At 53.6% G+C, this 27,223-nt stretch overlaps 1 protein-coding gene across 1 annotated transcript; it reads left to right on the forward strand.

Moving 5' to 3' along the window:
* The first annotated feature begins 1,434 nt into the window (after positions 1 to 1,434).
* Positions 1,435 to 26,895, forward strand: RNF183 (ring finger protein 183). Its single transcript, XM_073314569.1, has 3 exons — positions 1,435 to 1,459; positions 23,862 to 24,107; positions 25,427 to 26,895. Exon 3 carries the CDS (start codon positions 25,495 to 25,497, stop codon positions 26,080 to 26,082), a length of 588 nt encoding a protein of 195 aa, XP_073170670.1. The 5' UTR covers positions 1,435 to 1,459; positions 23,862 to 24,107; positions 25,427 to 25,494; the 3' UTR covers positions 26,083 to 26,895.
* The last annotated feature ends 328 nt before the right edge of the window (positions 26,896 to 27,223 follow it).

Below are 27,223 nucleotides of genomic sequence, written 5' to 3' on the forward strand. Positions count from 1 at the left end.
GAAATAAGAACATAACATAAGAACAGCCATACGGGGTCAGACCAAAGCTCCAGGTAGGCCAATATCCTGCCTTCTGACAGTGGTCAATGCCAGATGCCCCAGAAGGAATGAACAGAACTGGTAATCATCAAGTGATCCATCCCCTGTCACCCATTCCCAGCTTCTGGCAAACAGAGACTAGAGACATATCCCTGCCCATCTTGGCTAACAGCCATTGATGGACCTATCCTCCATTAATTTATCTAGTTCCTTTTTGAACTCTGATATAGTCTTGGCCTTCACAACATCCTCTGGCAAGGAGTTCCACAGGTTGACAGTGTGTTGTGTGAAGAAATATTTCTTTTTGTTTGTTTTAAACCTGCTGCCGTTCACCTCCTTGGGTGACCCCTAGTTCTTATAAAGAGAAGAGCCCTGTCCCAGAGCACGCACCCAGCTGGAGTGGCAATGCTGGTGCACACCGGATTAGCTCCATGTTTGAGAAATGCATTAGCATGTCAGAGGGAGTGAGGGATTTATAACCTCCTACAGACAGCAAGGCCTTACTGGCCTCCTGGAAGCCATGTGGTTATTTCCTGGGGGGACTCTGGCAAGCAGCAGAGCAAATGAATGGGGAAGTTCCAAGCCTTGAGGGCTGCATGGAAGAAGGTGCAGAGCGAGTGTGAGTGGGATGTGAAGAGAGCAGTGCGTTGTGGGGCTGAAGTGGAATGAAAACAGAGGGGAATGAAGAGTTGTAAGAACTGTCCCTGCTCTCCTGACAGCCTGGGTCCTTCCAGCTCAGTATTTCTATTGCTGACGGGCTCCTCGCCACGGCGGGGCTGTCAGCAAGACAGATGGGCTTCTGTTAATTACAGCTCCCATTAGCAAGTTGCCTGCCAGCGCAATAACACAGACTCTGATGACTTTGAGGCTGCTGTATTTGGGCTCCCTGAGCTGCTCTCTCCTCTCGGGATGTGATGGTTGCACCAGACACAGGCCCTTTGAAATACCTGGGCCAGTGCTGCTGCCAGACTTTCCCCAGACTATTGGCATGCTTCTAGAGAGTCTCACAAGGCAGGGCAGAGGCAGTACTCCAGGACATATGCACAGTTGGACCTGTTCTTAGCAGAGCCTTTGCCAAGCTGTCCCCCATCTGTTTACACAGCATGCAGTTCGCTGATCCAATTAAACATTAACCCAGATGGTAAGAAAACAATCCTTAATTAGTCCTCAGTTTCCTGACACTAGCTCTCTAGCGCAGCATTTCTCAAATGCGGCCACCGTGGACGCATACAGCCACCAGGGACTTCTCTTGTGGTCATGGCCTTCTGGGCTGTGATGTGGGGGGGGGCAAAGTAACGCCCTCTCCCCCTCTCTGTTGCTCCTGGATGCACTGCTTTGGTGTTGGTTGCTACCAGCAGGGATTGGGCCCTGCCCCCCTCTGGAGTCACCTGGGGGACAACGCTGGAGGAGCAGGCAGCCAGTAAGTTCCCCACCTTCCCAGGGGTGGTGGGGCTTGGGCATGGGGCTTCAGCCCTGAGGTGGCGAGGCAGCAGGCTCTGGACATGGGGCTTCAGGCTCCAGCCCTGGGCTCTGGCTGCATGATGGCAGGCCCTCACCCCGGCCACACGGCTTCGGGCTCTGTCCCTGGGTTCTGTCCTCCAGCCGCAAGGCTTCAGACTCCAGCCCTCCGCTACTTCTCCCAGCCTCCAACCCCCATTTCCCCTAACCCTCACTGCCTCCCCCGACCCTCCATCCGGGGCTTATTTGTCCCCAGGCTTGCCAGGGCTGAGTAAGTCTGCTGTGAAAAGTGATACTTGCATGTTTGTTAATACCAATTTTCACAATAGACTTACTGGCTATCAATAAATAAACTCCAGTGATTTGGACATATCTATGTGCATATTTATTTGGTTTTCCTAAAGCTAATGAAGTATTTTAGGAAAAAGTGAGAGCAGCCACCAGCAAGAGTTGGTGGCCACATTCTGAGTCCACCAAAAAATTTGTCCTGAGAACCCCTGCTCTAGCTGGAGTGATGAATGTTTGATACATGTAGATGTGCTGGACAGAAAATCCAAAGCCATCTGATAAATCCACTGTGCCTGGCTGGAAAGCCGCCCCACAAGTCCAGTCTTTGGTGTTGCATCGGGATCATGACTCTGGACATGCAGTGTGAGAGCTCAGCAGACTGCCTAGAATTTGTGACCATTGCTCTGACTGAAAGCCTTGGATTTCGCCAGCCACACTCACATCCATGGTATTTGCTGGTCAGGAACAGTCATGTCACTGAGGGTTCTTCAGGGGACAAGTCCCCTCAAATCTGCTTGTTTGCAAACAGGGGGGTTTGCGAGAACCAGACATTACCAAACCTATGGTCACCCAGTGAGAGCAGCAAAAAAAGCATGTGACAAATCATAGCCTGCAAATGATGAATGTGGAATAGCACGGTACTCGAGAGAAGCATATAGGCAGGAAGGGTTTGCATGAACTATTGGCTGAATAATTGCGCATTAGGAATAAACCAGTAAAACCCCAAGTCACTTTTGGGGATAATTCATCCCCAGAAACAGTGGCCACATTGATTGATCAATCTTTAGTTTGATCTTAAAATCAGCCACTCACCACAGGGCGCTCATCCACCTCTCTTGGATGCCCTTGGCATGTATTTAAACACACTGTGCAAGAATCTGCATCAGTCAATGAATTCTTTGCATCAGTCTTCATGGCTGAGGATGTGAGGGAGATTCCCAAACCCGAGCCATTCTTTTTAGGTGACAAATCTGAGGAACTGTCCCAGATTGAGGTGTCATTAGAGGAGGTTTTGGAACAAACTGATAAATTAAACAGTAATAAGTCACCAGGACCAGATGGTATCACCCAAGAGTTCGGAAGGAACTCAAATGTGAAATTGCAGAACTACTAACTGTAGTTTGTAACCTATCATTTAAATCAGCTTCTGTACCAGATGACTGGAGGATAGCTAATGTGATGCCAATTTTTTTAAAAAGGGCTCTAGAGGCGATCCCAGCAATTACAGGCCTGTAAGCCTGACTTCAGTACTGGGCAAACTGGTTGAAACTATAGTAAAGAACAAAATCGTCAGACACACAGAGGAACATAATTTGTTCAGGAAAAGTCAACATAGAATCATCATAGAATCATAGAATATCAGGGTTGGAAGGGACCTCAGGAGGTCATCTAGTCCAACCCCCTGCTCAAAGCAGGACCAATCCCCAACTAAATCATCCCAGCCAGGGCTTTGTCAAGCCTGACCTTAAAAGCCTCTAAGGAAGGAGATTCCACCACTTCCCTAGGTGACGCATTCCAGTATTTCACCACCCTCCTAGTGAAAAAGTTTTTCCTCATATCCAACCTAAACCTCCCCCACTGCAACTTGAGACCATTACTCCTTGTTCTGTCATCTACTACCACTGAGAACAGTCTAGATCCATCCTCTTTGGAACCCCCTTTCAGGTAGTTGAAAGCAGCTATCAAATCCCCCCTCATTTTTCTCTTCCACAGACTAAACAATCCCAGTTCCCTCAGCCTCGCCTCATAAGTCATGTGTTCAAGTCCCCTTATCATTTTTGTTGCCCTCCACTGGACTCTTTCCAATTTTTCCACATCCTTCTTGTAGTGTGAGACCCAAAACTGAACACAGTACTCCAGATGAGGCCTCACCAACGTCGAATAGAGGGGAACGATCACGTCCCTCGATCTGCTGGCAGTGCCCCTACTTATACATCCCAAAATGGCATTGGCCTTCTTGGCAACAAGGGCACACTGTTGACTCATATCCAGCTTCTCATCCACTGTAACCCCTAGGTCCTTTTCTGCAGAACTGCTGCCTAGCCATTCGGTCCCTAGTCTGTAGCTGTGCATGGGATTCTTCCGTCCTAAGTGCAGGACTCTGCACTTGTCCTTGTCGAACCTCATCAGATTTCTTTTGGCCCAATCCTCTAATTTGTCTAGGGCCCTCTGTATCCCATCCCTCCCCTCCAGCGTATCTACCTCTCCACCAGTTTAGTGTCATCTGCAAACTTGCTGAGAGTGCAATCCACACCATTGTCCAGATCATTTATGAAGATATTGAACAAAACCGGCCCCAGGACCGACCCTTGGGGCACTCCACTTGATACCGACTGCCAACTAGACATGGAGCCATTGATCACTACCCCTTGAGCCCAACAATCTAGCCAACTTTCTATCCACCTTATAGTCCATTCATCCAACCCATACTTCTTTAACTTGCTGGCAAGAATACTGTGGGAGACCCTGTCAAAAGCTTTGCTAAAGTCGAGGAACAACACATCCACTGCTTTCCCCTCATCCACAGAACCAGTTATCTCGTCATAGAAGGCAATTAGATTAGTCAGGCATGACTTGCCCTTGGTGAATCCATGCTGACTGTTCCTGATCACTTTCCTCTCCTCTAAGTGCTTCAGAATTGATTCCTTGAGGACCTGCTCCATGATTTTTCCAGGGACTGAGGTGAGGCTGACTGGCCTGTAGTTCCCAGGATCCTCCTCCTTCCCTTTTTTTAAAGATGGGCACTACATTAGCCTTTTTCCAGTCGTCCGGGACCTCCCCCAATCGCCATGAGTTTTCAAAGATAATGGCCAATGGCTCTGCAATCACCTCCTCCAACTCCTTTAGCACTCTCGGATACAACGCATCCAGCCCCATGGACTTGTGCTCGTCCAGCTTTTCTAAATAGTCCCGAACCACTTCTTTCTCCACAGAGGGCTGGTCACCTCCTCCCCATGCTGTGCTGCCCAGTGCAGTAGTCTGGGAGCTGACCTTGTTCGTGAAGACAGAGGCAAAAAAAGCATTGCGTAGATTAGCTTTTTCCGCATCCTCTGTCACTAGGTTGCCTCCCTCATTCAGTAAGGCACCCACACTTTCCTTGACTTTCTTCTTGTTGCTAACATACCTGAAGAAACCCTTCTTGTTGTTCTTAACATCTCTTGCTAGCTGCAACTCCAGGTGTGATTTGGCCTTCCTGATTTCACTCCTGCATGCCCGAGCAATATCTTTATACTCTTCCCTGGTCATTTGTCCAATCTTCCCCTTCTTGTAAGCTTCTTTTGTGTGTTTAAGATCAGCAAGGATTTCACTGTTAATCCAAGCTGGTCACCTGCCATATTTACTATTCTTTCTACACATCGGGATGGTTTGTCCCTGTAACCTCAATAAGGATTCTTTAAAATACAGCCTACTCTCCTGGGTGAGAAAACCTGGATTTGTGCTGGAAATGTCCCACCTGTTGATCACTTTAGATAAGCTATTACCAGCAGGACAGTGGGGTGGGAGGAGGTATTGTTTCATGATTTCTGTGTGTATATAAAGTCTGCTGCAGTTTCCACGGTAAACATCTGATGAAGTGAGCTGTAGCTCACGAAAGCTCATGCTCAAATAAATTGGTTAGTCTCTAAGGTGCCACAAGTACTCCTTTTCTTTTTCCCCCTCATGTTATTCTCCCAGGGGATCCTGCCCATCAGTTCCCTGAGGGAGTCAAAGTCTGCTTTTCTGAAGTCCAGGGTCCGTATTCTGCTGCTCTCCTTTCTTCCCTGTGTTAGGATCCTGAACTCGACCATCTCATGGTCACTGCCTCCCAGGTTCCCATCCACTTTTGCTTCCCCTACTAATTCTTCCCCGTTTGTGAGCAGCAGGTCAAGGAGAGCTCTGCCCCTAGTTGGTTCCTCCAGCACTTGCACCAGGAAATTGTCCCCTACACTTTCCAAAAACTTCCTGGATTGTCTGTGCACCGCTGTATTGCTCTCCCAGCAGATATCAGGGTGATTGAAGTCTCCCATGAGAACCAGGGCCTGCAATCTAGTAACTTCTGTGAATTGCCGGAAGAAAGCCTCGTCCACCTCATCCCCCTGGTCTGGTGGTCTATAGCAGACTCCATCCATGACATCACCCTTGTTGCTCACACTTCTAAACTTAATCCAGAGACTCTCAGGTTTTGCAAAAAGAAAAGGAGTACTTGTGGCACCTTAGAGACTAACCAATTTATTTGAGCATGAGCTTTCGTGAGCTACAGCACTCCTCCTTCTTGGAACACCATCCCACGGTCAAAGAATCCAAAGCCGTCTCTCCGACACCACCTGCGTAACCATTCGTTGACTTCCACAATTCGACGGTCTCTACACAGGCCTTTTCCTTCCACGGGGAGGATGGACAAGAAGACCACTTGCGCCTCAAACTCCTTTATCCTTCTTCCCAGAGCCACGTAGTCCGCAGTGATCCGCTCAAGGCCATTCTTGGCAGTATCATTGGTGCCCACGTGGAGAAGCAGGAAGGGGTAACGATCCGAGGGCTTGATGAGTCTCGGCAGTCTCTCCGTCACATCGTGAATCCTAGCTCCTGGCAAGCAGCAGACTTCTCGGTTTTCCCAGTCAGGGCAGCAGATAAATGACTCAGTCCCCCTGAGGAGAGAGTCCCCGACCACCACCACGCGCTCCTTCTCTTGGGAGTGGTGGTTGTGGAACCCCCATGCCTAGGACAGTGCATCTCATGCTTTTCAACTGGCGGAGTCTCCTTCTGTTCCCTTCCCTCAGATGTATCATCTAGTCCACTCTCCGCATTAGTAACTGTGGAGAGAACATGAAAGTGGTTACTTACCTGTATCTGCGTTGCTGGTACATGGACGCTCCCCTTTCTTCTTCTGGAGGTCACATGCTGCCAAATTTCTTCACCGTCCTCCTGTCCCCGCTGCGCAGCCTGCTCTGAAACTTCAGAACGTTGTGTCTGTAGAAGCATATCCTGACGTCTGTCCAGGAAATCTTCAGTTTCTCTTGTGCAACGCAGCGTCGATACCTGTTGCTCCAGACCTTGAACCTTCTCTTCCAATATGGAGACCAGCTTGCACTTTGTACAGACAAAGTCGCTTCTGTCCTGTGGAAGAAAGACAAACATGGTTTTTGTAAAGAGAAATCATGCCTCACCAATCTACTAGAATTCTTTGAGGGGGGTCAACAAGCATATGGACCAGGGGGATGTGACAGGTTGGGTCACAGAAACCCCTATGGGACTGCCACCTGATGTACCTAGACTACCTCTGAGCCCATTTTCCCTGCCAGCTTGGAACTTCGGTACCTTGCCTTGTTTGAGCCAAACACGCTCGCCTGCTGCAAACACAGATCCAAGTCTGAATCACGTCCCCCACAAGCTGCAGATTTAACTGAAAACATCTTAAGAAGTGCTCCTGTCTCCAGCACTCAGATACCCAGCTCCAATGGGATCCAAACCCCAAATAAATCTGTTTTACTCTGTATAAAGCTGATACATTGTTCGCCCTCTATAACACTGATAGCTGTGCATATCTCTCTGTTTGCCTCCCCCCCAGGTATTAATAAGTAAAAAGTGATTTTATTAAATACAAAAAGTAGGATTTAAGTGGTTCCAAGTAAGAACAGACAGAACAAAGTGGATTACCAAGCAAAATAAAATAAAACACATAAGTCTAAGCCTAATACAGCAAGAAAACGGAATACAGATAAATCTCACCCTCAGGGATGTTTCAATAGGCTTTTTTCACAGACTGGCCACCTTCCTAGTCTGGGCCCAATCTTTTCCCCTGGTACAGTCCTTGTTCCAGCTCAGATGGTATCTAGGGGATTTCTCATGACTGCAGCCCCCTTTGTTCTGTTCCACCCCCTTATTTATCTTTTACACCAGGTGGGAATCCTTTGTCCCTCTCTGGGTTCCCACGCTCCCTTCTAAATGGAAAAGCACCAGGTTAAAGATGGATTCCAGTTCAGCTGACATGATCACACGTCACTGTAAGACTTCATTACCCACTTGCGAGCACACAGGTATACTGGAAGACTTACAATTAAACAGAGCCATTTACAACCAATTGTCCTGATTAATGGGAGCCATCAAGAGTGCAAGCCACCATTAATGGCCCACACTTTGCATAATTACAATAGGACCTCCTAGTTATATTTCATATTTCTAGTTTCAGATACAAGAATGATACATTTATACAAATAGGATGACCACACTCAGTAGATCATAAGCTTTCATAGAATCATAGAATATAAGGGTTGGAAGGGACCTCAGGCAGTCATCTAGTCCAACCCCCTGCTCAAAGCTTTGTAATGATACCTTACAAGAGACCTTTTACATGAAGCATATTCCAGTTACATTATATTCACATTCATTAACATATTTTCATAACATCATATGGAGTGCACCGTCACAGGGGAATCTAGTGGATATAGTGTACTTAGATTTTCGGAAAGCCTTTGACAAGGTCCTTCGCCAAAGACTCTTAAGCAAAGTAAGCTGTCATGGAATTAGAGGGAAGGTACTCTCATGGATTGGTAACAGGTTAAAAGATAGGACACAAAGGGTAGGAATAAATGGTCAGTTTTCAGACTGGAGAGAGGTAAATAGTGGGGTTCCCCAGTACTGGGACCAGCCTATTCGACATATTCATAAACGATCTGGAAAAAGGGGTAAACAGGGAGGTGGCAAAATTTGCAGAGGATACAAAACTACTCAAGATAGTTAAGTCCCAGGCAGACTGTGAAGAGCTACAAAAGGATCTCTCAAAACTGGATGACTGGGGGCAACAAAATGCCAGATGAAATTCAGTGTTGACAAATGCAAAGTAATGCACATTGGAAAACAATCCCAACTACACACATAAAATGATGGGTTCTAAATCAGCTGTTACCGCTCAAAAAAGATCTTGGAGTCATTGTGGATACTTCTCTGAAAACATCCACTCAGTGTACAGCAGCAGTCAAAGAAGTGAACAGAATGTTAGGAATCATTAAGAAAGGGATAGATAAGACAGAAAATATCATGTTGCCTCTATATAAATCCATATGCCCACATCTTGAATACTGCATGCAGATGTTGTTGCCCCATCTCAAAAGATGTATTAGAACTGGAAAGGGTTCAGAAAAGGGCAACGAAAATGATTAGGGGTATGGAACAGCTGCCATATAAGGAGCAATTAATAAGACTGGGACTTTTCAGCTTGGAAAAGAGATGGCTAAGGGAGGATATGATTGAGGTCACTAAAATCATGACTGGTGTGGGGAAAGTAAATAAGGAAGTGTTACACAAGAACTAGGGGTCACCAAATGAAATTAATAGGCAGCAGGTTTAAAACAAACAAAAGGAAGTATTTCTTCATAAAACACACAGACAACCTGTGGAACTCCTTGCCAGAGGATGTTGTGAAGGCCAAGACTATAATGGGGTTCAGAAAAGAACTATTGCAGTTCATGGAGGATAGGTCCACCAATGGCTATTAGCCAGGATGGGCAGGAATGGTGTCCCTAGCCTTTGTTTGCCAGAAGCTGTGACTAGGTGACAGGAGATGGGTCACTTGATGATTCCCTGTTCTGTTCACTCCCTCTGGGGCACCTGCATTGGCACTGTCGGCAGACAGGACGCTGGGCTAGACGGGCCTTTAGTCTCACCCAGTCTGGCCGCTCTTATGTCATTCAAGGCGGCAGCACTTTTCTGGCCACCCCTCGGCCCTTAAAGGGACAGGCACTGGAGCAGGGATGAGCTGGCCCAGGCCTACTCTGGAAGGGCAGCACATGGAGACAAATGGCAAGAGGCTATTTGGGGCCGATGAGAGAGGAGTCCTTGTAGCTCTGTGAGCGCCTTCCTCTCTGCTGTACGCTCAAGCACCCCTGCTGATCTCACTCTGGGCCGGAGAGGGCGGTGTCTTTCAAATAGGTAGGTCAAAATCTTCAGCTCCCCCCAGACCCCACCGACAGCCAGCGCAGACCCTGTAGCACCTGGCCAGGACCTCTGCTGGCCCTGCTCTCTCCTGAGCACTCTCCCAGCTCAGCGTGCTGCACAGACATTAACTAACCCACCCACACAGCCCTCCAGAGGTTGGAGAGCAAGGCAGCAGGGGGCAGGACCATCCTTAGGCACACGCAGCATATACGGCTCTGTAGGGTACCCGAAAAGTTGGGGCACCACCAGGACAGCAGGTAAGAACGGGTTGGCTCCCGCAGACTCAGCGCACACTGCATTCTCCTTAGAGAGGGCCCATGTTCAGAGAGCCGAATGCACTGGCCCCATGCATTCTGCGTGAGGGAGAGGGTCCGGGGGTCTCTGTGGGGAACTGTGACTCTCCGTCGCTGTGAGGCGGGCTGGGCAGCTCAGTATCCTTTGCTGTCTCATCCTTCCTGACCTAGCTGCAAGTCGAGGCTGACACACCATCTGCTGCATATGAAGCTCGGTGTGTGTGAGCAATGGGAGGGAGGGGTCCTTCTGGGTGGCGGGGGGTGTCTGTGCCCCAAGTCGCGCATAGGGGCACCAGTTTAATAATATTCCATATGGCCCCAAAAATCCTAAGGATGACCCCGGCAGGGGGCAGAGCTCCCCTCTCTGCTGAAAGCAGATGGACCCCCCCCGTTCCTGTGCCTGGCGAGGATGAACTCCCACGCTCAGCTCAACCCACTTTTGCCGCCAGAGAGGGCCACCCCAGGACTATTAAGAGGTGTATGGTGAGGTTATTGGGTCAGGCTGTCTGCTCTCAGGTAGACAGGACTGCTTCCGTTGCACTTGGTTTGCACAGGGAATGTTTTCTTCACATCCCAGGGGGTTTTACTTGCTCGAAATGAAAGCTCAGATTCTGGGGGATCTGGCTGTGCTGTGTGGCCCCTAAATACAGCAGGGGGGCTTCCTCTTTCCTGCTTTAGATTCTACAGTCACCAAGCATGCAGGGTTACAGGCATCAGGCTCCCAGTAGAATATCGCTTCCCACTGGCATGCCTGATTGCTGCCCTGCCCATCCCATCGCCACCTTCCCTTCACCCTGTGCTGGGAGCGCAGGTGTCACAGATCCACAGAATCGGTGCAACGCCCACAGCATTGGGACAGGCTCTAGGAGGAACCCCTTCGGTGTGCCAGACCCCCAGCTGGGCTCACTCTTCCTCCAGGGCAGGCCACGCAGACTCATTGCCTCCTGAGACTGAACCTCTGGGGCCCAGCTCTCCCGCTTCACCCCTTGAGCTCTGCCCAGTGAGTCCAGCGGACAGACTCCGGGTTAGAGACGTGTTCACTCTGCAGGGACTAATACACCTCGTGCAGCATTTGCAGCGACAGGCGGGTTTATTAGCAGAACCGGCTCTAGGCACCAGCAAAGCAAGCACGTGCTTGGGGCGGCATGTTTCCAGGGGCAGCGTCCGGCAGTTGCGCTCTCGGAGCTTGGGGCGGCAAAAAATCTAGAGCCGGCCCCTGTTTATTAGTCAGCCTGAACACAGCATTGGAAGTCCTTAGGTTGGCAGAGAGAACTGAAAGTTAAAGCATAGACCATTCTGGTCATCCCAGAGCCCAGCCAAGCTATAGTGAACTGCTATAAGCTGCTCAAGCTCTGTCTCTCTCCGTCTGACCTCCTGGGTCAGTTCCCAGGTAAGAGCCCTGATGCCTTCCAGAAGCCAACTCTTATCCCCCACCTCACACCACCCCAGCCCTTTGTTCTCCAGCTGGGGACTGTGCTCAGTTTCCCTGCTGAGAGGTGGGGAAATCCATCTCCCTCTGGGCCTTGCTTGCTAGGTATTGCTGTGCTGGTGATTGGCTTTGCTGTTGTCTTTCAGATTCTCCATTGAGATGGGGTTGGCCTTGTCCAATCCTTTTTAATGATGGTGCCTGGCTCAGGCATCTAGGTGCCATTCATACCCATGTCTCCCAGCCTGCCCTGAAAGCAAACAGTCCTTTTTCACCCACTGGATAAAATACAGCATATAGGGGAAACTGAGGCACACATCAGGGTCATAAAAATATTACTGAAAATTCCCACTTTGTCAACCAGGTTCACAGTGTCCAGTGCAGTCCTGGCCTGTCTGCGTGGCCTGGCTGTGACAGTGCAGGCTGCTATGTAAATGTGCTGATTTGCATGGCTAACTTCCTGTCACAAAGCGCCCTTTCCCCGGCACACCTGGCCTGCACTCAGTAAAGCTTGCGGGCATCAGCCAGTTCAGAGGAGGTAGGTTTGATCCATGGGGAGGGCTGAGTTTCTGCTGGCTCCTCAGCCTGAGGATGCTGTGCTTGGACTCTGCAGCCTGCTTGGTACCCCATGGGTAAGAAGTTACTGAGTCTGTCTTTGGCCTTCAGAGCAAAATCCAGGGAAAGAAAAAACCTGAAATAAGAAATCAGAAGCTGCCCAGGGTTGTTACTCACCTTGCTGATATCAAGATGAAATATGCTGAAGTAGTGACTCTCTGGGAGAAGTTAGAGGAACATGCTCGGGGTTCTTAGCATGCTGGTTCACCTGCTTTCTCCCCTTACAGCTTTTTGCAAAAAGTTCGTGTAATCCTTCATGTGACTGCATTAGTGCATAAGTAATCCAGTGCTAGCAATCCAGGAACAAGTGTGCTCAGCTCCAAGCACACCCCTGCCATAACAACGTAATGGGCAGTGTGCACCAGGCAGCCTTTCTGATCCCTGGCCATTAAACAAACAGCATTTTCCAAAAGCCACTCCTGCTTTGGTTTAGTTCTTGTTAGTGGTGTTACTGGAGCACCCAGGAGTCCCAGCCACTGAGCAGCCTCCCAGTGTGCTTGGTGCTGGACAAACCCAAACCAGAAAGCTGGGCCCTGCCCCGAGGAGCTCGCAATCTGAGTTAATGCAGCTCTGTAAGTGTAACCCTTCCAGAGTATGCTGGTCTGTTCCTGGTTAACAGCTAGAACGCCCAGGCATAACGCCTTGCTATAGCTGGTTGAATAAGGACCAAACAGACTCATGAAGAAATTACTCCGATTCAGTTCAGTGCCATTCATATGCTGATAAAGTCTGTTCTGTGCCAACGTTCTCCTAGCCAGGTACTCAGATAACAGGGTGATGGGCCCGGTGTAAGAACCAGATGGAAATACTGAAAGGTTCATGTGTTATATCAAAGAACAAGCTGTTCCCAGGTCACTCTTTGCTGTTCACCAGGTGCTTTCTCCTCTTAAAAGGGCTGCTTGATTCAGAACTGGACCCTGGGGCTGATCACACAAGTAAAGAGTCAGAGCAAATGGTTCAGCTAAGCACATTGATGGCTCATACAGAGAGCACAGACAGTGGCAGATATGCAGGGGACGGGTTTAAATTAGCCAGGTTTCAGCTAGCCAATGGTGGGTCACTGACTTCTGCACAACTATGGGGTGGATGAGCTCCAGTCAACGCCATGGGGTGGATGGGCTGTAGCCAGCGCCGTGGGGTGGATGGGCTGTAGCCGGCGCCGTGGGGTGGATGGGCTGTAGCCAGCACTGTGGGGTGGATGGGCTGTAGCCAGCGCCGTGGGGCGGATGGGCTATAGCCAGCGCCGTGGGGTGGATGGGCTGTAGCCAGCGCCGTGGGGTGGATGGGCTGTAGCCAGCACTGCGGGGTGGATGGGATGTAGCCAGCACAGCAGAGTGGATGGGCTGCAGCCAGCGCCGTGGGGTGGATGGGCTGTAGCCAGCGCAACAGAGTGGAAGGGCTGTAGCCAGCGCCATGGGGTAGATGGGCTGTAGCCAGCGCAGCGGAGTGGATGGGCTGTAGCCAGCGCCGTGGGGTGGAAAGTTAGTTAAAGAAGTATGGGCTGGATGAATGCACTATAAGGTGGGTAGAAAGTTGGCTAGATTGTCGGGCTCAACGGGTAGTGATCAATGGCTCCATGTCTAGTTGCAGCCGGTAGGTATCAAGCGGAGTGCCCCAGGGGTCGGTCCTGGGGCCAGTTTTGTTCAATGTCTTCATAAATGATCTGGAGAATGGTGTGGATTGCACTCTCAGCAAATTTGCAGATGATACTAAACTGGGAGGAGTGGTAGATACGCTGGAGGGGAGGGATAGGATACAGAGGGACCTAAGGAAATTGGAGGATTGGGCCAAAAGAAATCTGATGAGGTTCAATAAGGATAAGTGCAGGGTCCTGCACTTAGGACGGAAGAACCCAATGCACAGCTACAGACTAGGGACCGAATGGCTAGGCAGCAGTTCTGTGGAAAAGGACCTGGGGTGACAGTGGACGAGAAGCTGGATATAAGTCAGCAGTGTGCCCTTGTTGCCAAGAAGGCCAATGGCATTTTGGGATGTATAAGTAGGGGCACAGCGAGCAGATCGAGGGACGTGATCATCCCCCTCTATTCGACATTGGTGAGGCCTCATCTGGAGTACTGTATCCAGTTTTGGGCCCCACACTACAAGAAGGATGTGGATAAATTGGAGAGAGTCCAGTGAAGGGCAACAAAAATGATTAGGGGTCTGGAACACATGAGTTATGAGGAGAGGCTGAGGGAACTGGGATTGTTTAGTCTGCAGAAGAGAAGAATGAGGGGGGATTTGATAGCTGCTTTCAACTACCTGAGAGGTGGTTCCAGAGAGGATGGTTCTAGACTATTCTCAGTGGTAGAAGAGGACAGGACAAGGAGTAATGGTCTCAAGTTGCAGTGGGGGAGGTTTAGGTTGGATATTAGGAAAAAACTTTTTCACTAGGAGGGTGGTGAAGCACTGGGAATGGGTTACCTAGGGAGGTGGTGGAATCTCCTTCCTTTGAGGTTTTTAAGGTCAGGCTTGACAAAGCCCTGGCTGGGATGATTTAATTGGGGATTGGTCCTGCTTTGAGCAGGGGGTTGGACTAGATGACCTCCTGAGGTCCCTTCCAACCCTGATATTCTATGATTCTATGATTCTATGGGCTGTAGCCAGCGCCATGGGGTGGATGGGCTGTAGCCAGTGCAGTGGAGTGGATGGGCTGTAGCCAGCGCAGTGGAGTGGATGGGCTGTAGCCAGCCCCGTGTGGTGGATGGGCTGTAGCCAGTGCAGCAGAGTGGATGGGCTGTAGCCAGCCCCGTGTGGTGGATGGGCTGTAGCCAGTGCCGTGGGGTGGATGGGCTGTAGCCAGCCCCGTGTGGTGGATGGGCTGTAGCCAGCGCCGTGGGGTGGATGGGCTGTAGCCAGCCCCGTGTGGTGGATGGGCTGTAGCCAGTGCAGCGGAGTGGATGGGCTGTAGCCAGCCCTGTGTAGTGGATGGGCTGTAGCCAGCGCCGTGGGGTGAATGGGCTGTAGCCAGCCCCGTGTGTTGGATGGGCTGTAGCCAGCGCCGTGGGGTGGATGGGCTGTAGCCAGCATTGTGGGGTGGATGGGCTGTAGCCAGCCCCGTGTGGTGGATGGGCTGTAGCCAGTGCAGTGGAGTGGATGGGCTGTAGCCAGCCCTGTGTGGTGGATGGGCTGTAGCCAGCGCCGTGGGGTGAATGGGCTGTAGCCAGCCCCGTGTGTTGGATGGGCTGTAGCCAGCGCCGTGGGGTGGATGGGCTGTAGCCAGCCCCGTGTGTTGGATGGGCTGTAGCCAGCGCCGTGGGGTGGATGGGCTGTAGCCAGCATTGTGGGGTGGATGGGCGGTAGCCAGCCCCGTGTGCTGGATGGGCTGTAGCCAGCGCCGTGGGGTGGATGGGCTGTAGCCAGCCCCGTGTGGTGGATGGGCTGTAGCCAGCGCAGCGGAGTGGATGGGCTGTAGCCAGCACCGTGGGGTGGATGGGCTGTAGCCAGTGCCGTGGGGTGGATGGGCTGTAGCCAGCGCAGTGGAGTGGATGGGCTGTAGCCAGCGCCGTGGGGTGGATGGGCTGTAGCCAGCCCCGTGTGGTGGATGGGCTGTAGCCAGCCCCGTGTGGTGGATGGGCTATAGCCAGTGCAGCGGAGTGGATGGGCTGTAGCCAGTGCCGTGGGGTGGATGGGCTGTAGCCAGCGCCGCGGGGTGAATGGGCTGTAGCCAGCCCCGTGTGTTGGATGGGCTGTAGCCAGCGCCGTGGGGTGAATGGGCTGTAGCCAGCCCCGTGTGTTGGATGGGCTGTAGCCAGCGCCGTGGGGTGGATGGGCTGTAGCCAGCGCCGTGGGGTGAATGGGCTGTAGCCAGCCCCGTGTGTTGGATGGGCTGTAGCCAGCGCCGTGGGGTGGATGGGCTGTAGCCAGCCCCGTGTGGTGGATGGGCTGTAGCCAGCGCCGTGGGGTGGATGGGCTGTAGCCAGCCCCGTGTGTTGGATGGGCTGTAGCCAGCGCCGTGGGGTGGATGGGCTGTAGCCAGCATTGTGGGGTGGATGGGCTGTAGCCAGCCCCGTGTGGTGGATGGGCTGTAGCCAGCGCCGTGGGGTGGATGGGCTGTAGCCAGCGCAGCGGAGTGGATGGGCTGTAGCCAGCCCCGTGTGGTGGATGGGCTGTAGCCAGTGCCGTGGGGTGGATGGGCTGTAGCCAGCCCCGTGTGGTGGATGGGCTATAGCCAGTGCAGCGGAGTGGATGGGCTGTAGCCAGCCCCGTGTGTTGGATGGGCTGTAGCCAGCGCCGTGGGGTGGATGGGCTGTAGCCAGCGCCGTGGGGTGGATGGGCTGTAGCCAGCATTGTGGGGTGGATGGGCTGTAGCCAGCCCCGTGTGGTGGATGGGCTGTAGCCAGCGCCGTGGGGTGGATGGGCTGTAGTCAGCCCCGTGTGTTGGATGGGCTATAGCCAGCGCCGTGGGGTGGATGGGCTGTAGCCAGCCCCGTGTGGTGGATGGGCTGTAGCCAGCGCCGTGGGGTGGATGGGCTGTAGCCAGCGCAGCGGAGTGGATGGGCTGTAGCCAGCACCGTGGGGTGGATGGGCTGTAGCCAGTGCCGTGGGGTGGATGGCAGGGGGCAATTCCCAGAGTGACCTGCCTGTGCGCAGCCCAGCATGCAGTAAGCAGCCCTAGTGCAGCCACACAAGGAGGGAGGAGGCCAGTAGCTGCTGCACTGGGCTCCTCACTCTGGGTTCCCAGGGCTGGGTGTCTCGTGGGCCAGGCTAATCTCACGGCTGTTCTTGGCAGGGTCTGCTTGGGGCCTGTGTTAACGCGTCGTCTGGCTGCCTGTGCTGCACGCAGGACCGGCAGCCATGGGCTCCCAGGAGGATCCAGCCCCCAAGGTGGAATGTGCCGTCTGCTTCAGTCACTACAGCAATGCCTTGTGCACCCCCAAGGTGCTGCCATGCCGCCACGCCATCTGCCTGGAGGGCCTGGTCTGCCTTAGCCTCAAGTCCCAGCCGCCAGCCGACATCCAGTGCCCCCCGTGCTGGCAGTGCACCAGGCTCCCAGCCAGCGGGCTTCCCCGGCCGCACAACAACCTCGCCATCCGCCGGGAGCGCATGGAGGGGGCCTGCAGTGTCCACTTCAGCCATACCGAGGGGCAGCTCTGGGTCTGGCTCCAGGACTCCTGTGTGGCTGGGAGGCCACAGAGCCGCACGAGCAGCATCAGCCACAGCTCAGAGGTGAGCTGCCTGCCGAGGCAAGAGGAGCGGCCCCGCTTTGTGCCGCATCTTGCTGGTGATGGCGGCTGTGATCCCGGTCACCCTCCGCGTCAGCTCCATTCTACTCCTCACTATGCCCCACCCCTGCAGTGCCAGTCACAACCTGAGAGCCTCAGACCTTCTGGGGCACTCCCCAGGACCCCCTAACGGCAGGTGGAGCAGGGCTATCCCTGGCTCGAGCAAAGAACTGGTCGATCCCTGCCTGCAAGACAGTAAAGCAAGATCGTGTCTCTTTCCCTTGCACCCGATCTCTTCCCAAACTGAGTCTCTCACTTTCCTTCCCTCCACGCTCCCCACCCCTCCTTCCCGCCCTCCAGCCGCTCCCTCTCTGGACTAAGTCTTTTGTCTTCTGGCCACTCTCCGCCAGCAGCTCATGCTCATGCTCATGCCTGGGCTCCTGAAGCCCAGGGCTCTTCCCGCCAGACGGTTTCTCCCTGCAGCCAGGCTGTTCCCAGAGTCATGGTGTCTGTAGTGGTCTCTTTCACAGCCTTTGGCCAACGCGGCACAGGGGTTTCCTGCCAGGCGCGCCGTGATCAGGAAGATGCTGCTCAGACTAATCCACCAGTCTCCTCCCCTGGAGCTGACAGACCTCCAGGCTGCAGGCTCAGCCCTGGACAACAGCGTGGTGCAGCCACACACACACGCTGCTGCATGGCTCCTGGGTGCCCTATGGGAAAGGACCGAGGTGTCTCAGGGTGGTTCCCAAGACACACGAATACATCACAGACCAGCCATCCCCCCAAGTGGTACTAATGGCCCACTGTGCTGCCCCTGGAGCTGCCCTCCCCCTCACTCCTGGGGATGCTCCCTTCAGCTCACCCTGAGGGACACTGGCAGGGCAGTGCTGGGCAGCATGTGGTGCCAGGCAGATGCCTAAACCGAGGCTGTTCCTCTCCAGAGGTGCCAGGCTGGCACCTTCACCACGCTGAAGTCGTACAAGAAACCAGACGAGCCTCACCTCTGTTGAGATGACAAGTTTGGCCGATAAAGGCAATAGTGATGACATATGAGCCAGACTTCTGTCAGGTGTTTGACTTGGTACCGCACAACATTGTGATTAAAAAAACTAGAAAGATGGCACATGGATTAAAAGTTGGCTAACTGATAGATCTCCACATGTCGTTTCAAGTGGGGAATCATCTTCCAGAGGAGGTGTTTCTAGTGGGGTCCTGCAGGGATCAGTTCTTGGCCCTACCCTATTTAATGTTTTTATCAATGACCTGGACGAAAACATAAAATCATCACTGATAAAGTTTGCAGATGACACCAAAACTGGGGGAGTGGTAAATAATGAAGAGGACAGATCAGTGATACAGAGCGATCAGGATCACTCGGTAAACTGGGCCCAAGCAAACAACATGTGTTTAAATATGACTAAACGTAAAGTCACACATCTAGGAACCAACATAGGCCACACTCACAGGATGGGGGGGCTCTATCCTGGGAAAGAGTGACGCTGAGCAGGAGTTGGGGGTCATGGTGGAAAATCAGCTGCACATGAGCGTCCAGTGCGATGCTGTGGGCAAAGGGGCTGATGCCATCCCAGGATGCATAAACAGGAATAATCTCAAGTAGGAGTAAAGAGGTTATTTTACCTTTGTATTTGGGGTACTGGTGCAAACGCTGCTGGAATCCTGTGTCCAAGTCTGGTTCCCACAGTTAAAGGAGGATGATGATAAATTGGAGAAGATTCAGAGAAGAGCCATGGGAATGATGAAAGGATTAGAAACCCTGCCTTACAGTGATAGATGTCAGGAGTTCAATATATTTAGCTAACACAGAGAAGGCTAAGGGGTGACTTGATCACACTCTATAAGTACCTACATGGGGAACAAATATTTAATACTGGGCTCCTCAATCTAGCAAGAGAAAGGTTTAACATGAGTCAATGGCTAGACATTGATGCTAGACAAATTCCAACTGGAACACAGGGTACATTTCCCATAGAGTACCAGGGTTGGAAGGGACGACCTCAGTAGGTCATCTAGTCCAACCCCCTGCTCAAAGCAGGACCAATCACCAATTTTTGCCCCAGATCCCAAATGGCCCCCTCAAGGATTGAACTCACAACCCTGGGTTTAGCAGGCCAATGCTCAAACCACTGAGCTATCCCTCCCCCAGTTTTCCAAGCATTGTGGTGGATTCTCCATCATGGGCAATTTTTAAATCAAGTGTGGATGTTTATCTGCTCTAGCTCAAACAGGAATCAATCTGGGGAGGTTTTCTGGCCTGTATTTTCTGGGGGTCAGACGAGCTAAGCACAGAAGTCCTGACTGGCTAGGAATCTAGCTTGGGGCTGGCTCAGCAGCAGGGGTTTGGGGCGCTGGGGTTCAGCCTTGCAGGGAGCACTGACGGCTTCACAGCAGGCGACTCAGGACTGGCCCTGCTCTGTGCAGGACAAAGCACATAGAGGAGCTTGGTTAAAGGGCTGCTCCTCACAGGGTGGCTGTCCTGGCAACAGGAGGTGCGGGGCGGGGTCCCCAGCCCTTCCATTCACCCAATGGGGCAGGTGCCCAGACCAAGGGGAGCCCAAGCCTCAGACCCACCGCAAAGGGATTCAGGAGGCTCAGCCTTGGCTGAGAATCTTTGAGGGAGCAAAAAGGGCCCAGTCCTGCTCCAGCTGCCTGGTCAGATCCTGTTCCCAATGACAGAACTCTGGACGAATTCCCCGGTTGCAGAACTAGGCTCCTAGTGTCCATGGGACCAGGGATCCGTGGCTCAGGCTGAAAACCAGGCAATGCCCTTTGCCTTCCACAGCCGTTTTGTGCAGCTGCACATGCCCAGTGCTCCTAGTGGAAGTGCTGCATGCCCCGGCAGGGCCCTGCCCTCTGTCCAAGCAGGGGCTAAAGATGGGCAGAGCCTTTCTGGGGCTTCCCAGGCTTGTGCAGCTGTTGGTTTATTAAGGCACCGCTGACCCTGCATGGCAAAAGAGTCAGGCCAACAGGCCTTATCCCAGCTCTGGAATAAGCAGCGAGTGCTTGCAAGGCTGGGGCTGACGCCGGCTGTCTGGAGTCACCTCCAGGTCCGTGCTTTCATGGGGGTACAGTCTGCACCCACCTTTCCTTCCGTTCCGCCTGAGCTCCCCTCTGCTGAGGGCGGCAGAAGGCAAGGTGCCACCCGAGGCATCGGGGCCTGGGGGCTGGGCCCGGCCATGGCAGTGAATTACTGAGTAAGCTGTTTGCTTTGCCTCTGCTTCCCCAGGTGTAATATGATCCAGCCTGCGCCTGGTGCAGTGGGGATGTTCTCAGTGAGGTGCCGTCATGAGTTCAGCCCCCGGCACAATTCACCAGCCGGTGTGTTTGCATCAGATCAGTATTTCTGCCTGCTAAGGGCACCTTGACCATGAGCTGCATCTGCACCGCCCCCTCCAGACAGACGAACTCACACTGTCCTCTCTTTTCAGAGTAACAGCCGTGTTAGTCTGTATTCGCAAAAAGAAAAGGAGTACCGATGAAGTGAGCTGTAGCTCACGAAAGCTCATGCTCAAATAAATTGGTTAGTCTCTAAGGTGCCACAAGTCCTCCTTTTCTTTTTGTCCTCTCTTTGGGTGTAATTTCCATGGTTACCGTTGCTTTCTCACCGTCACTTTGGCTGTGGCATGGCTTTAGTTGGGACAGGTGAGCAGTGAGGGGCACGTGACCTTAGGAGCCAGAAATACGGAAAACTGGCATGAGAGCCAGCCAGGCTCTGTGCCCTGGGAAACTCTGGAGCCAGCAGCTGGCCTCAGGCCCAATCGAGTGGGGCCAGGGGCTTCCACACAGCTCCAGGAAGTGTCTGGAAGTGGTTTCCTGCAGAGGTATTGCTGAAATCAGCCAACAGGAAGGAGGGGACCTGAGGTTTGATTCTAGCCACCAGCTGGAAGCAGAAGGACGGGGGCATTGTCTTGCTGCCAAGGCCATATGAAAGCCAGCACAGGCCTGGAGACAGCTGCCCTCAGCCACAGCCCTGCAGGAATTGTGCTTACACCCCCCGAGGGTGATCCATGGGCTTGTCCTAACTGACCACTAGGTGTCACTATGATGCCACAGAAATCAGCCCGCAGGGAGCACCCTGGGGTGTGGGCATTGCTTTGGGCAGCAGCAGGAACTGCCCACATGCACCATCCACCAGGCACTGACCCTCAGGAGAGCTGCTGGGAGCTTCTGGCCATACGGGAACACGGGACCCCACGCAGGGGGACGAGAGAGAGCAAAGGGATGCTGCCTGTCACTCGGGGAGGGAGGGGGGTGACACATGTCACTCAGGGGGAGGGAGGAGAGGTGACACCAGTCACTCAGGTTGGAGTGGGGGAGGGGTGACACTTGTCACTCAGGGGGAGGAAGATGAGGGGCAGCTATTTGGGAGGAAGGTGCTCAAGATGTGGGTGGCTTGGAGGCTGAGTCCAGGTGGTGGCTGCTGACAGTTCTGGGGCTCTGAAATGTGCTCCCGGTTTAGCCTGCCCATGCAGGCCTGGCAGGTGCCCCAAACCCCTAGGCCTGACACCCAGTGACACTTGGTGGCCATTTTCTCCACCAACAGCACCATTGTCCCTTCCTCCCCCATCACAGGTGCACTTCAGCAGCACTTAGCCCCTTATCCCCTGCTCACAGCCCTGCCAGCTGAGGACAGGGAGACAAGGCTCCCACCTGGACCCAGAGGACACTAAGCACTGGGCTATGGGGCTCTGGACCTGGGAGATGGTCCAGCTGGACTTGCCAGGAGCTGGGCGCACCTTCAGGAGGGGTATCTGCTGCAGATGGCACTTCTAAATTTTGGAACAGGGGTGCTGGCACGCCTGAAAAACAGGCCTCGGGGACTGGGCACCCAAAAGCGGAAGGACCCAAATGTAGAGGCCATGTTTGTCCATTTAGGCCTAAGTGACTCAGTCCCAATCTGCAGGGGAACATTGTGCCAGTTTAGCTAAAGTAGCGATTGGGGCATCTCATTAAAGTGGATGCTCTGATTACTGTTTAACCCGGGCTTAGTCTGGTTTAGCATAAGTCACTAGGAACTGTTGATGCTAAACTGAAATAAACTGCTCTAAACTAAAAACTGAGCAGCCCCTGGGTTTGCAGCCATTGAACTAAAGGGTTTAAAAACCCCTTTGAGTTAAACCAGCACAAGTCTCTCAAGCAGCCCAGGCCTAGGCAGGGCTGGTGCTTGCAGGGGGAGGACCCAGGCCTCTAGCTTCAGCTGCCCCCTTGTAGGACCCTGCTCCAGGGCTTTGAGCCCATTGCCAGGAACACATTTCAGGGCTAGTCTGCTGCTGTGTCCGTTGGCCGGGTATCCAGCCCAGCGCTTTGGCTCTGGGGGAGCCCACAGAAGACGAAGTGCAGTAGTTGTTAGCAGGCAGTTCCCTTTCCAGAACCAGGGTGCACCCCAGGGGAGGCAAGGGTGCATGGGGCAAATGCTTGGGCTGGGATGAGAAGAAACATGGCTGGGGGGGGGGCGGGGTTGTGACCACAGCAAGCCTGGGGGAACGACTGGCATGTTACCCTCCCCAATGCTCAGGGGTAAATGAGAGGGGAGCAGGGCCAAGGTCACAGCCACAAGAACTTGGCAGGTTAAGTCAGACAGGCACAACAGAGCCTGGAAGGGATGGGGATGGGGACAGGTAGTGCTGCCCTGTTGCCCCAAGGAATCCAGTGTGTCTATGTTGCTCTGTCGGGTGGTTTTGCCTCTTTTGAATGGGCAGGTGCTAGAGCAGAAGCAGGGCCTGGGGTGAACGAGGCCAAGGGAAGCAGTGTTGGAGGAGAGGCCAGGGTGGGGGGCAGGGGCAGTGGGGATCAGTGCATTTCAGTGAGCTGGGGGAAGGGAGACGGGCTAGGATGGTTACTGGCACAAAGGGAAGGTAGGATGGCACAGTGCTTAGGGCTCTAGCTTAGGATTCAGGAAGAGCCATGTTCAGTGTCCTGGTCTGCCACCAGTGTCCCGTGTGACCTTGGCCGGCTGCTGGCATCCCAAGTGACCCCAGGCTGCCACGTCCCATATGACCCTGCCACGTCCCAAGTGACCCCAGGCTGCCACGTCCCATATGACCCCGCCACGTCCCATGTGACCCCAGGCTGCCATGTCCCGTGTGATCCTGGTCTGCCGCCGGCGTCCCGTGTCCCTGGTGGGGTGAACTTTAAGCACTCTCTTAACAAAGCTGCTGCTCTTGCATTAGGCTAGACACCCTCCCACCCATTTTAAGCACTGGCCTCTTCCAGTGCCATCCCACGAGCCTCAGAAGAAAAGGGGGTTGGCCTCATGGCTTATCTGGCCCATCCCCTCTGCACTGAGGCTGCCAGCAGGCCACCTGTCTATACATGGGGTGCTGTCTGTGAGCTGGTGTGTGGGGCCAGCAGCCCTAGACAGAAGGGCTTTCCCTCCTGACCCACCAGGTGAGCCTCAACCCTGAACTGCCCGGGCCTGCTCTGGGGGTGGAAGCTGATGTACATGACCTAATTCCCTCCTGTTGGTATTTTTATCCCCTCCCCTGCCCACGCCTCTCTCCGGTGCCAGGTGCACTCTGTAAACAACAGTCACTGCCAGCCCTTTGGAGCTCAGTGCCCTGTGTGCTGCTCCATGAAAATCAGTTACAGCCTTCTCGGGAGCAGCTAGTTCATGGATGGCTATTTTCCCCTCCCTCTTCTCTCCACTAGAAACCTGTTTGTTGAGGCCACTGCTGGCCCTGCCCACTGCTAAGCCATGGTGTGTGGCTGCAAGCGAGGAGCAGGCAGATGCAGACTGCAAAGGAGGATGAAGGGCGAGGATTATTGCACAGGGCATGTTTGCTAGCCTCTCTGAGGGGCAGGAGGAGAGCCCTGCTGCCCTGTGCCCCCTGCCAGGGGCTCCTGCTTAGCAATGGGGCCGACGTTCAGCTGTGATACTGGGCCCCCTTTGTGAAAGTAAGTGTCCCCTGCAGCCTCTGGTTCCCCAAGGGCAGCTGGGAGGGAGCTTTCTGTAGCACAGCCAGGCGTGTTTCCGTGCTGTGCCATGGTTGGTTCTTTGTCCGGGGGCGGGGGGGTAGTGCTGATTCTTGGCAATCAGTCAGGAGCCCTCCTGAGTGGTGCTTTGGTGTAGTGCCAGGCGCTGCTCTCAGGGCGCCCCTCTGCGCTGTTGCCATTCCGCAGACCATGCCCAGACTGCCCCGGCTAGGGCGTCTCTCCAACGCCCAGGCTGGGAGCCCAGCACTGACTCCCAACGGACCCTCAATTTGGGTGCTGTACGCATTGAACAGATGTGGCTAGCTGGATCCAAGTGTTTGTCAGGCAGAATGAGCAGCCTGGTGCCCCCTTGTGCTCTTGATCTGAGCCCCTCCCCCAGTGGGAAGGGCCCAGGGCATTATGCTGACCCTGCATTGATGAGGGGGTTGGTAACCAGAGCATCTTTCTACCTTCTCCAACAAGAGGCTGAGACCTCTATGCAATGACAAACACTTGGATTTTCTTTGAAATGTGTTTGTTGCTCTGGCTTGAGGGCATCTTTGGGGGAAGGCCAGACCTGCTTCTGGGTATATTTGCTCAGGGCCCAATCCTGACAGGGGCCTCTGCTGCTACTGGGGTAGACATCCTGGGCGTGCTCCAGCCTGGCCTTTGCCCACAACGCAGCAGCCCGTGTTCTCCGGTTTCCTGGGCTGATTGAATGCATCAATCCTGCATTAAGGGTTCCCCAGGACATTCTGTATCAGGGTTAGCTGCATTCCCCACTCAGACCCATGATGGCTGCGGGCCACCTGCAAGACAGCTTTAATGCCACCTGGACGGGCCAGACCTCCGAGTTCACAATCACCAGAGGATTTGTCTGAGTTCCAAGCTGAAGTCGCTGGGAGGAAGAGCCTGGCATAATGGCTTCATGGCTTCTCCCGTCTGTTTGAAAGCCCATCAGATCACACTGGAGCCAGTGCAACATCTCTCTTGTTGTCACTTTTACCAGGCCACTGGGAGCATGGTTTTCATGTTCAGTCCCCTGTAGCACCCATCCAGCTCCCTGCCTGGGGTCAGGTTCTTCACTGCCTCAAGGGACTTTGCTGCTGGTTGGACTGACCTGTTACCTGTACCGATTCTCCCCTTCCCGGGGTCCTTGCAGTGTGTGGCTGGATCAGCCCCTGCCCTGCTGCCCAGCTCATCTTGTCCTGTCCTGAGCAGGGTATACGTGCCTGGGGAGATTAGCAGGTCACTGGGGTGCAGAGGGATGCATTGTTACTGGGCCTTTTGTGTTGTTCCAGGCAGCTGGTGGGATCATCTTTCCTGCAACCCTCACAGCAAATGGGCTTCATGGGTGCAGCAGCTGGGGATGGCGCCTTGCCCCACTGAGACCATGTCAGAAGGGCTGTGCGGGGAGTCAGAGGCAGACTGCCCGGTTTGCTGGAACCCCTTCAACAACACCTTCCGCACCCCAAAGCTCCTGGAGTGCCAGCACTACTTTTGTATCGAGTGCCTGGCACACCTGAGCCTGGTGTCCCCTGACCGCAACCGGCTGCAATGCCCACTCTGCCGCCACCCCACAGTGCTCCCCTCCAACCAGCCCATCACCGAGCTGCCCACCAACTCGGATGTCCTGCGGCTGCTCAAACTGGAGCCCAACCATATCATCCTGGAGGGCCGGCAGCTGTGCTTAAAGGATGAGCAGAAATCACGGTACTTCCTGCGCCAGCCCAGGGTTTATACCCTCAACCTGGGAACAGATCCAGGGCCCAGGCTAGGTAGCTCCCAGGCTTCCCCTAGGCCGACCTCCATCCCCAGCCGCTCTTCCCTTCGGCAGTGCATACGCAACCCCCAGTTCCGCATCTTCGCCTACCTGATGGCCATCATCCTCACTGTGACGCTGCTGCTCATCTTCTCCATCTTCTGGACCAAGCAGTTCCTGTGGGGCATAGGCTGAGGGCTTGGCAAGCCCCATAACTGGAGTCCAGAGCTCAACGTCTTCTCAGACAGCAAAATGTCCCAGGCGACATCAGCCACTTTGCATCTGCTCTGGGCCTCTTAACCCTCTCTGCACCCTCCAGGGCCATCACTGCAGCCTCTGGCTAATGAACTTTTTTCCTGATCTCTTCTCAGTGATATACCCAGTCATGCTAGTGGCCTGGCTGCATCCAAAGGCCTGGGGGCTCCCCAGCAGCCATGCTGAACCATGTGCACCAAGAGCAGCAGAACCTGGATGGCGTTCAGGAACTGCCCCATCAGCTGAAGCTCTTTGCTGCCTGTCATGGGGTCTGGGGCCAAGGCACTACGGGACATGAGTGCCAAGGCGCTTCAGGAATACAGATGCTCATAATAGTGGGCAACAAGGCCATTATACTGGATGGTCGTGACCCAAGAGGAGGGGATGCTGCAAACCCCAGCCCAAGAGGAATGAGCCAGAATCTTATGGAAACAGTGAAGATTTCCAGAGGCTCTCCTGTGACTCATCTTCTTGTCTCTCCTGGGTTAATACCATGGATCTGGGTGCCACCAAGGACAACATGCAGGCCAGGACATTCATGTCCACAGACTGACACCATCTGTTGTGCCAAAGGTCCTCGCGGGGCGGGGAGGGGGGAGGCAGCGCTGTTTCCATCTGCTGGATAAGCAGACCCCTGACCCACAGCGAAGACCTGCAAGAAATTTAATCTTTTGTCTTTTTGAGCTAATTGTTGCACTTTTTTGTTGTGTTGTTTACAATCAAACACATACAGCTCCTGTGCCAGGGTCCCAGCTCCTCCTCTGTTCTCACCCCTCAACCTCACTTTCTTTTCTAGAGGCAAGAAAATAAATGTGGACGGTTTCCATTTCCATGGGGCGGACACGGATTGCCTGTTTCGAACAGAGAAAGCAGCAGTGTCTGTCCTGTTTCCTTGTCCTGCCTCCAGATTAGGCGAGTGGGCTCAGATTGCAGTAGCTTTGTTTGAAGGGGCAGCAGGGGGAAGGCTGTTCCAACCCCCCAGGTTCGCGCTGACATGTGATTCCTCAGCTGTGCCTACTCTGCACCTAGATTGGCTCAATAGCCGTGACAGTGTTCCCCATTGTGTACCTGGCTGGCAGCT

This window comes from Lepidochelys kempii, chromosome 16 (genome assembly GCF_965140265.1).
Source record: "Lepidochelys kempii isolate rLepKem1 chromosome 16, rLepKem1.hap2, whole genome shotgun sequence".
Classification (NCBI taxonomy): Eukaryota; Metazoa; Chordata; order Testudines; family Cheloniidae; genus Lepidochelys; species Lepidochelys kempii.